This window comes from Parasteatoda tepidariorum, chromosome 7 (assembly GCF_043381705.1).
Source record: "Parasteatoda tepidariorum isolate YZ-2023 chromosome 7, CAS_Ptep_4.0, whole genome shotgun sequence".
Lineage (NCBI taxonomy): Eukaryota > Metazoa > Arthropoda > Arachnida > Araneae > Theridiidae > Parasteatoda > Parasteatoda tepidariorum.
Genome location: NC_092210.1, coordinates 75,725,798 through 75,737,920, shown reverse-complemented (window position 1 = coordinate 75,737,920; position 12,123 = coordinate 75,725,798). Strand labels below are relative to the sequence as shown.

Here is a 12,123-nt window from a genome sequence, read left to right as displayed (position 1 = left end):
AGATAGATAGATAGATAGATAGATAGATAGATAGATAGATAGATAGATAGATAGATAGATAGAGAGATAGATAGATAGAGAGAGAGAGAGAGAGAGATTAGGTGGATAGATAATATGAAAATCTATACACTCAACTATGTTACTTTTCAATTGTTATTAGGTCCAGTTGAAATATCTTCTTTGAAAACATTTATTGTCAGTAATTACTGAATTTGAGACATTTAAGTCCATTTATCTTGAAATAGTTATTTGCAACATAAGGGACACATTAAATAGAAAAATATACATTATCAACTATCACTAATGTTAAGAAACTGAAGTATAATAGTTTATTAAAAAATTTTGAAATGGTCCCAATTTTTAATTTTTTTTAAAAAATACTTTTGTTGAGTAAACCGTTTTCAATATTTAGCAAATGACATTCCTACCTGCCCATAGTTGGCATATTAATATTTTCTAATTGAGCTTTCACGCAAAATTTTCCCAAAACTAGATTACTAAATTCAAAATCAAAGTCATTAAGAAAAAAAAACAGATTAATTGCACTTTAGTGCAACTAAATCATTAAACTGTATGAAACTTTTTTTTCTCTAAACAGTAAACAATTATTAAACGTGCAATAGCACCTCAAACAACAAATTAATTTTTGCTCTTTCCTCAGATTATATAGCTTAGAGAAATAACAAAGCATTTCTTCTTAACAGAGCCACGAAATTTTTCCCATTTATTTAAATAATTTCATTACCCAGTGGATAAATTCAGCAATAAGTCATCATTATAAGAAAGCTGGTATTTTTCCAAAACTTAAAATAAGAACGTGAGCCCGATAAATAAATCTTGGCTTTTGTTGTTTATTATGCTTTTTTTTCCTTTTCTAAAACTGGAGGAATGAAATATCTTTCGAATAATCTTCCAGCATTTTCAATAAAACTATCTTAGAATCTTTAGAATTCACTATCGTCTCAAGAAATAAAATTGAGTTGATTTTATATGATTGAAAATGCGTAGAATAAATTCGGGGGGATATGAAGAATGAATTTTATTTTCATCCTCACAATAATGTCAAATTTAATATTCTATGAAAAGAAGTTAAATTTAATTTCTTTCAATGACGCTGTGACACTAATACAGATTCATAGTAATAAGAATAAAATCTCTGTATAAGAAATACATATCATTGTTAATAATAAAAATAATACCGAAATGTTTTGAGTTAACATTTTATTTTTCCTTTTTATTAAAGTAAAGATTAAAATTCTCAATCATCGTTCAAATGTGAAGTATTTTTAGGAGAACTTAATTATTTCTTCATTATTCTGTAAAAAAGATTTATGAGATTTTTGTAAATGCAATTTTTTGTTTCACAGAAAAATAATATAAGCTCATATTTACAGAATTCTCCATAACTATATTTAAGACAAGCGGTAAAAGTGGGGCCACAGTGGTTGTTTGTTTTTTGCTGTATGGATTGCAAAAGCACATTTTTTAAATTGTGGATAAGTCAGAAAATAAAAATGAAATGTGTCGTGTTGACCATTGATGCATTATTTTTCTTTAAAAATCTGAACTGGAACTTTTAGAGTAATGCATTTCTAATAATTTGTTAACAAAGTGTCTTGAAGCATTTTTTTTTTCAAATTGTGGACCACAAGTTTTTACAGTGGGTCATTTATTTAGAGTTATTCATTGAAGAGTTTTCTTTTAAAAAACAATTTATAGATTCTTTGTTTTTGAAAGATATATTTTCAATCATTTGAGCTATTTGATTTGTAGAAGCATTTTACTTCTACAGTGTTCTTTTTTGGAATGTCTACTTTTATAATTATGGCTTAATTTCTAGATAAAGGGCCTCATCTTACAAAGTATTTTAATATGACAATTTTAAAAAAATTGTTTGCGAAAATTTCTGACATTAAAACATTTTTTTAAATTGCGGATCAAAATATTTAGATTAAAGAAAGAAAGAAACATTTGTAATTAAAAGTTTTATCTACTTTTAAGAATTTTATCATATTTATTTAGAATAAAATTTCGTTTTTTATATAAATTTTTTGAAGCATGTGTTTTTAAAGGCTAACTAAAGCTACTTACAGTACGAAAAAAGAAAACACCTCACTCACGTTTGATCTAATTTACGGAAAATGGTCACAATAATTTAGAACGGAGAACAGCTGAACATTTTTCATCAATGTTAATTTAATTTCTTTGCAAATTTTGCCACCTTAAAATTGCGCATTGAATTTTAAACGTTCGATCCATAAAATTGAGTCAGAGTACGCGAAAAGGTAATCATTAGATCATAAGTTATTAAGGTATTACCACATTTTTTTTCACATTGCACATGAATGTTTTAATTTCCCCTTTTCTTCTTTTATTTTACCTTAAGTAAAAATTCATGGTTTATACAAAACTGCAGAAGTGAGTGTTACCTAAATTTAAAGAAAGTAAAATAATTGAACATATGTCAGAGTTAATATTGAAATTTCAAACCAGTTCTAAGCAAAAATATAAAAGCCAGTCTTGACTTGTCATATATTATTCGAAACATGGAAACTTGAAATTTTAAATAGTAAGTATTTTATTTTAAGTTTTTCCCCTTTTTTGATATAAAATATTTAACAATAAAAAATATTTTATAATTGCATATTTCTTATCGTTTCTTACGATAAAATACCTTTTGAATAAAACCAAGATAAATCAAATATTTTTTTTAAAAAAATAATATTCCATTAATGTAATAGTTAATGTAGCTTTTTATAATATCAAGCAAATATTTATGCCTGATAGCAAACTTTCATAACAAAAAATATAGTAGTAAAATGCTTACAAAACAAAGTTTGCATTTTTTTTCAGTGATATTAATATACATTCATAGTTAATGTTGAAAGTAAAATCTGCACTCAAGGAACATATCTGGATGTTGGGGATAAATAAAATCATAATTTTTTTTTCCAAGACTTTCTTATTAAATTTTTTTATCACCATAAATATCTGGAACCTACTTTGAAGCGCTTTATTTTTTTGTACATATACATTTTTTTTTAATCCAAGAAAAATTTTATGAGTTTCTGCTGAAGCATTTTTTTTAATTATAGATCCCAAGTTTTATAGAGAAAAAAATTATGCTGGTGTCCATGGATTTATGAACCTTTTTTTTGTCGAAGAAATAATGGAAATTTTTTTTCACACGTCGAAGCAGAGGCATAAAAATTTCCCGAAAATCTTTATTTCTTTTAATTAAGCGGTAATATGCATCAGAAAGAAAGGATTACATCAACTGCATAAAAACTTAGATATTCTTTCTAGAGATCCTTTTTCTAATACTTTTTCAAGCAAATATTTAACTTTCTTTACTGGACTGTTTATGTCTTATTCGGAGAAAGAAAACTTTTTTTTTATTCCTTTCGCATTGATTTTTAATACAACTTAAAGCCAGTTTTAATTACTTTGTGTTCGTTGAATATAGGTTTTTATTGCATCGACAAAGTTTTAATATGTATTTTATGACTTTATTTAAGAGGATTTTCAAACATAGAAGCTCATGCATTTTAATATTAGTTTCAATATAATATCTTTTATACTTCCATTTTTTCTGTGAATTTTTATGTGCGTTGTACGTACAGTTTCAAATATAGTCTTCGTTCAAATTATATTAAGAGTTAAATCAAAGTCTTTTATTCTTAATGTAAAATCTGAATAATTTATTAATATTCTTTAGTACGTAAAATTGAATTATTAAAGATGAAAATGATTTAATATTCCTTTCTTTACATGTTTTACACTAATTGTGTGATTTTGGAGTGTAAAATGTAATTTAGTAATATTAAAAAGTAGTATGGACTATTTACTTAAGAAATAAACTTTTTTTTTATATTTTAAGTTAATTTGATTATGAAAAATTTTAAAAAGGTTTAACTGTTCTTTATTTAAATATTTTTCTAAAATTGTTGCATTTTTATAACATACCAGTATGAGTAAACAGAAAGCAAAACAACAGTAAGTATCACTGTTAGAATTTTCTTTCTAAAATTACGGTACAACTACCGGCAGCAATCTGCCCCTCCAATTTCTCTTGAAGTTAATGGGTAGGAACATTTTTTTCCTACCTTTATGGATTTAAAACCATTTACAACTGGTATGCTTAAGAAAAACGTGAATACAAAATTGTATGGCTTTGTAATGATTTGCAACTAACATGGTTTCAAAACTGTAAAAATGACAATTAATTGGAGATTGGAGTTAAGTTATGTTAGGTAAGGCTTTTCGTTAAGTAATGGACATTAGAGTTAGATTGTGGTTCAATTGTATTTTGTCAAATGAACCTTGAAATATGGCTTAATTATTTTTTCTGATGGCGCCATCTATCGTAAGAGATGGGGACTACTAGACTTTTTTGTGTTAAGCAGCACTGTGCTGCTGTCATCTATGCGTCAATGAGAGCTTCGTTTTCCAACAGTTCAAGATCAACAGTATCAACTGTTGGTACAGGATGCTAGTACAGGATGTTGAGTACTGGACGCTAGAAACTCGTCTTGCGTTAAAAGAATGAAGGAATCATTGATTTTTCAACTCTGGGAGGGATTCGAACTCCCGTTTAGCCAGTCGTGAGATGTGCCTGCTGTAAGGAACTAAGTGATTTCCTAAGATGTTCTCCACAAACTTATTACTATTAGATTATTTAGCATAAGCTGCTGTATTAGTAATTCGATGATCGAAAATCAAATCAATTCGCTATCAATTATTCGTAAATATCAATTCGTAATCCTTATCACAGGGCAGAGCTTCCAGGTAGAAGAAGAACGTGTGCTCGATTGTCATTGGCTGTGGATCTCGTGACGTGGAAAAAACTCTGATTGCGCCTACCGTATTAGATGAAAACAGTCGAGAGATTTTCTGATGGTAAACAGTTTGAATACCGTTTCTTATGGTTACTTGACTGTGTAGGTTGAATTTGAGTTATATAATAATTGAATTTATTGTAATTAACGTATTCTTTTCGAGAAATTTCTAACAGCGTGTATCGCAAATGTCATATTGATGATTTGAATTTAAATTAAGGAATCACCAGTCACTATGGGTATTGGTACAGTAATAGCATATTTAGTAACAGCAATCTTAAACTGGATGTCCAAAATTTAAAAACTTTTAAGCGAATTGCATGCGGTAAACAGTTGAAATACCGTTTTTTATGGTTATTTGACTCTGTTGGTTGAATTTGGTTATATAATAATTGAATTTTTTGTAATTAACGTATTCTTTCCGAGAAATTTCTAACAGCGTGTATAGCAAATGTCATATTGAAGATTTGAATTTAAATTAAGGAATCACCAGTCACTATGGGTATTGGCACAGCAATAGCATATTTAGTAACTGCAATCTTAAACTGGATGTCTGAAATTTAACTTACAGTATAGTTTTCATAGCACATAGCGTTGTTGAAATACAAAGCTTCAGTTAAAATGTTTAGTTTAATTCATTTCCATGAAAATCTTTATTTATTTTTCATGAAAAATGAGACTTAATCTTAATGGTTTGAAAGGATTACCTCAAATATTCTAGTTAGTTAGTGCGAACAATAATTTTAAGTTACGAAATCAGGCACAAACACTTATTTTATCTGAATAAACACGCATATTTTTTTAGACGGAGTATGATTTCTGACCCCAAAAATATAGGAGTTAGCAGCAATGAGGGATTAGAAATATAGTTCCCTTAGTTTGGTTAGGAAAACAAAGGGAAGACAAAGATTGGACCCCTTAAATTTAATTTCCTTTTTTACGTATTTCGCCATATTTTGAAAAACTTTTAAGCGAATTGAAAGATTTTTGCATGCGATTATGAAATATCTTAATCCTAAAATAATTCCATGAAAAAATAATTTTTGATGATTATTGATTATTTTTGATTATTTTATTTATTATAGATCAAAAAATATTAAATTGTAATGTATACAAATTTTCATATAACTCTAAACAATGTAATTTTATATGGCAAATTACAAAATTTGAACAAAATCGGTGAAATAATTCCCGAAGAAGGGAAATTTAAATATCTGACTGTTGTCAAAATTCCACTTGGTAACTATTTTGCCGATCAATCTTGTTCAAATTTTGTAATTCGCCATGCAAAATTACATTATTTAAAATAATATAAAAAAAATTTTTGACCTTTAACATAAAAAAATAATAAATAATTATTAAAATTATTATTTGCTTGGAATAATTGGGTAATATCTTTGGATAAACGAATTTCCNAATTACATTATTTAAAATAATATAGAAATTTGTATACCTAACAATTCAAAAAAATTTTTGACCTTTAACATAAAAAAATAATAAATAATTATTAAAATTATTATTTGCTTGGAATAATTGGGTAATATCTTTGGATAAACGAATTTCCAATTTATGAGGGGGTGGATTTCAACTCGCCTGAAACATTCTGGAGATATGGAGAAATATGCAAAAATTAAAATTAGCATCAAGAGATTTAACCTTTGGACAAATTTCCTGACCAAATTATTGAGATCATATTACCAAGATTGTGAGTATCTCCAATATTTTTGTCTCAAGTATCAGAATCCGTTAAAAAAAATTTATGTAGACCGAGAAAGTACGTTTTTGTGTCTAGTTTTGTAACATAAAATATCGCAATCGCAAACTAATTTGTATTTTTAAAGTCCAGCCAGATTGATTACTAGTACGTGAAAATCCAATCATTGGATCAAAAGTTATTCATAGCGTTTCTTTTATTTTTATTTATTTATTTATATATTTTTGTGCACTACCCATTGAAAAATGCAAAAGACCAAATAAATTTTATTTACTTTTTGTTTTAAATACCAAATTATATTTCCCCTGTTTTGCTTTTTATAGTAGTTGTGAATATGTTCTTCAAATATTGTGGATGCTTCATTAATTTTGTTTTATTTTATTTCTTTTATTTTTTTTGCGCTCTGTAAATATTTCAAATTTGATACGAATTCGTGGAGAACTGCGAATTTGTATAAGGATTATACGAGTAAACTTCGGAAGGTATATGCGGGCTACGTCAAGTTAAGGTTTATTTAGTTTATGAAGATATCAAGCGTTCATTTCTGCTTCAATTAAATACTTTATTGAAACTTTTAATTCAATAAGACAATTTTATTCCACTGAGTTGATATTAATTAATCTAAGCTTCTTATCTATCTAGCCATTAGTTAACTTCGTCTAAACTATCCATTTTAATTACATCGATGACCGAATTTATTCATAAGAATTTGAAAGAATGAAAAGAAATGCGAATCGATTCAAATTTTAGAAATTTTAATTCATTTATTTAGTATATTTAAAGTATATTCATTGATAAATATATTCAAAGTTTAGCTTTGTGTGTATTTTATCATATATTTTTATAATAATCGTGACAGTTTTGTTCCAAACTAGTGTCCATTTTGCAGAAATAAGAAACAGCAATTATTTTCTCTTACTAAGCAAATGCGAAGTTCTGAATACGGTGAAGTTTTACATAATGGTGAACAATCATTTTTCTTATCATATCAATTTTTAGAGAATAGAAACTAATGAATTGATTCATATTTATTTAATTTCATAAAAGATACAACACCATAAATTTTACGCTATCTCGCTTAGAATAATTTGAAGAATTTAAGAAATTGCGGATTTTTTTTCCAATTTAAAAAATTTTCGAGACACCATGCGGAACACTTTTGAGGTAAACCTTTTAGTCAAGATGCAGGTATATTGTAAGTGGTTGAGATCTTTCTGTATCGTGCGTTTTCAGATTTAATTGATGATTTTTATGTTTGTAAAAAAATCTTAACTATCTCGGTTTCATCTTGTACGTAATGTCTCAAATTTCCTTCATGATTCTAATACAAGTTGCTAAATCTTTAATATCTGAATTTCATTCTGACATAATGCTTAAATTTATTTTATGATTCTAAAATACATTTTCGAATATTAATTTAATTCCTTTCCTGTTTTTCAGTTCCACCAAAGATTACATGGGTACAGATGATGGCATCGACGAACGAAACGCTCCTCTTTGGTTGGCGTCGGCCCAGCCATGACAATGGTGCAGAAATAACTAACTACATAGTCCAATTGAGCCAACATGAAAAAGTAGTCGCCAATGAGACTTTGAATGTTGCTGCACCCTCCGAGAGACAGAATTACATTTTTATATTTGTAGGATTAGAACCTGGAGAATGTTACGCCTTTCAGGTACAATTAAAATTTACGATGTCTCATTGCTTAAATCATACCGTACACTGCTAGAATTTTCATACTAAAATTATGGTAAAGTAACCAGCAGCAGTCTGTCCATCCAATTAACCGTATAGATTACAATAAAGAACATTTTTTGCCTTTACGATTTTGAAACCATTCATAACTAATATAGTTAAAAATAAAACGAATGCAAAAATACGCTGTTTTTTAGCCATTTATGACTTGCATGGTTTCAAAACCATAAAAAAGAAATTTAACTGGATATTAGAGGTAATTTGACAGATTTATGGTGATACCATCTAAGCGTGAATGAGAACATTATATTCTAACATCCCAGGGTCACAAATTGGGGACTGTGGGACACGGGGAACGCTTCATGTGTTGAAGAGAATGGAGAAATATTATGATGTCGACGCTGAGACTCGAACCACTGTTTTGTCAGCCATGAGATTAACAGAGTAACCCTCTCCACTATAATATGCACTATCCTGCAAGTAACTAAATGGCTTCATTAGGTGGGTCTTGTTAGCGTGATAAAATTCTAGTTGTTTAACCATATTTGGTGAAAGCAGTTAATAAACTGATTTTTTTCACAGTTCGTAGTTTGAATACCATCTTATTTGTGGTTATTTGATTGTTTTGTTTAAATAAAGTGAAATAACAATTAAATAAATTGTTATTTAAAACTTTTTTTCCGAGGAATTTCTAACAGTGTATACAAGGTTTAAAATGTCAACTATAACTACAGTAAAAATGACCCTCGCTGTGAAAATTGAGGACCGAGGAAGGATTTAAAGATATTCATGTATCTGCCATTTGATTCTGAAGAATGAAGAATCAAGGTCTATATGAAAACAAAATAAAATATAACAAACTTTCATTTTTTATAGTATTTACTCATCAATAGTATCCTTACTAGCTAACGCTTACTTTTGCATGCTAGGTCATTTGATGACGTGCTGATTAGTAAAGTAAGGCCCGTAACAACCCGATATGGGCCAGGGGGTCATAAAAGTTAATCCCTTAACGATTGGTTAATTTTCAATTAAACGGTCATAAAATTGCCTATTTTTGGCTTTTGTATTTGTATTACGCATTTGATTAGTGCTGAAATCTAGTTTAAAATAAACTATCTACAATTACCTTAAAAATATCCTGGTACTGCCATCTGGTGTGTAAAATGAGAAATAAAATGCTTCCCGGGGGCAAACGAAATGAATTATTTTATTCTTATTGGCGCGTTACTACTGAACACTCCAGCCCGTCAATATCATGGGAGCGAGAAATAGAGGGCGAAACCTCACCCCGTCATTTTCACGGGAGCGAGAAGGAAGGAGTTAATGCTCCACAATTTCATTAGCATTTTGGCGATCATGGTCTTGTAGATGCACAGCTGGCACTCTGATGACGGAAGGTCATAAAATTATAAAAGACGTACGACCTTTTCCGATTAATTATTTTTATTCGTTAATTTTTAAAATAATTATTTTAAAAAAGTGACTAATTATTACAGTTTACATTAAAAAACTCAATATATAATAATATCCATTTCCTAATTTTTCTGTAATTTAGAGGCTATTCTTAATGCTGGTGGCTTTTTAGCATTGTCAGATTATAATTATTATTGTCATGGAAATATAATTATTACAAGTCAATCATTTTGCCGTAAACAGATGCGGTGAGCATAATTTTGAACCACAGCGAAATTCCCCAAGATTGCAACAAAACATTAACTTTAAATATTATAATATGAATATTTCAATGTTATTGGTTATTGCAATTATAAACAATCCCTTTTAATAATTAATTTAAAATGAAATTGAAAAATCAGTATATTAATGAATGTAAAAATTGTTTCGAATAAAATATTTTGCGCCGAACTAATGAATTAAATATTCAAACTTAATCTTTACTTGATTTATATATTGGAACGAGATATTTCTTTTTTTAACAATTAACTGGATGTAATAATAGTGCCTCTGATTATTTTTGAGCATTCTTTCCACAATAATCCATAATCTTTGCTTTCATTTTCATTTAATAGATTAAATGCATTTATTCCTATTACTTACAGAAATACACCTGGATGTGACATTTCTGCTACTAATTTCAAGAGAGAAAAATAATCGATGGCTTTTAGATTGCTCATTTTATACGGCGGCATTTATTCTCCTAGAGTCGCTCCATTCTTCGAAAGTTTCTTTAGAAATAAGCTATCAATGCCTCCCTTACTTTTTTTTTCTTTGCCCGCTGAATAAAAATAATTTAGTCTATTCAAAACAACCCATTTATAATACCCAAAGCAGTAGTTTACGCTGAAAGATTCATTTTATTTATGGTGCGTTTTTTATCCCCTCTTTTGCGATTCACAAAAGAATCGGGGGGAAAAAACACTCCACAAAAAAGAAATGCTTCTTTTTTAAGGAAATAATTCTCTCTAACCCTATTTTAAAACTGAAGATAATTAGCTCCATTGCCATTTTTATTTCGATTCTCACAGCTTGTGACTCCCTTTCCGTACTAAAGAGAAATATTAAAAAGATTTCTTTAGAATCGTTTTTAACCAACTAACAGGAAGCAATTTTGAAGATTATCTTGAAATGCGAACCATGGTTAAGTGGCTATAAAGTATATAAGTTGAAACATTTTTAAACAGTGATTCTTTTAATAGATCTTTTTTTTTCCTCCGTAATATCTGGAATTATGAAAGGTAAATAGATTGTTAATGAAATTTTTATCTTTCCAATGTATTTCTTTTTGTTAGTTGTTTTGGTTTTTTGAAAACTGATTAATGCTACGGTGTTTGTTTGTTTTTTTCGAATAAAGTACACAGCAGAGCCGCATTTTGTTTTTATTAACATGAAGCAAGAGGGAGAATTTTGTTTCAATGTGATTTTTTTTATTGAATCATTGTATTGAGAAATATTATCGCTAATAAAGCTGTCAAAACTTTTTTTTTCGACTTCGGGTTACACTTTCATTAGATATTGAAGTTTTTGTTTGAAAAAATGTAATTAGTTATTTTTAAAGATATAAAAGAAAAATGTGGTTCAAAAGTTTTTTAATAGAACGTTTATTTTTTTAAGGTGCAAATGCTCGTCCGATAAAGAAAGAAACAAAATATTTCTAAATTTAACAGGCGTTAATCTCAATTTCTTAAATTTTAATTTGATTTATTTTTAATTTATTTAAGATTTTTATTATTATTATTATTTTGCACTTGAATGATAATGGTTGTCCTTGATTCAGCTAAATTTTCAAGTAAGCATATTTAATAACCAACATGGTGTAACAGACTTAGTATAGAAGACTAGATGTTAAAATTATGTAAAGAGTTAACCTTATGAACACGATATTGAGTGAAGTAAAATATGAGTATTATTGAATAAAATGTGGACAAAATTTCAGCAAAGAGCTTTGAAATAAATTGTAAAATATTGCATTAATATTATTAGATTATAATCGAGCTGTACGAAATTGTTTAACATATTGCTTAGATTATTTTGCTTAGATTTATGCCTACATTATAAGGAAGGCGGCTCGCGAGATAGTATTACATCTCATAAAAATATATTTTAGCATCTTCATTTTTCTTGTTTTTACTGAAAAACTTACTATTTCTAGAGATTTAAATCGCAGTATCTGCCTACACAAGTCGGTTTATTGTTCTGATTGAAAATTCAGCAGAGTAAGCTGCATCAACAGCATTGCTATGAAAAGTTTTCCAAAAAAACACTTAATTTTTCTAAGGTTTCCTTAATGTTAACAAAATAAATATCACTGCTTAGAAAAAAGGCACTTTCAATGATTGCGAATAAGTTTTTTCAAATTTTATAAAAAATGCCTGATCAGTAGTCACAAAAAATATGTATATGTATATATACGATTT

At 28.1% G+C, this 12,123-nt stretch overlaps 1 protein-coding gene across 4 annotated transcripts in view; it reads left to right on the top strand.

Moving 5' to 3' along the window:
* Positions 1 to 12,123, top strand: part of LOC107441786 (tyrosine-protein phosphatase 69D) — a 521,936-nt gene that overhangs the window by 342,930 nt on the left and 166,883 nt on the right. For all 4 annotated transcript variants that reach the window (XM_071183655.1, XM_043039328.2, XM_071183654.1 and 1 more), the window contains one exon: positions 7,993 to 8,228. In XM_071183655.1, coding sequence (XP_071039756.1) covers positions 7,993 to 8,228 — 236 coding nt within the window. The remainder of the gene's footprint in view (positions 1 to 7,992; positions 8,229 to 12,123) is intronic.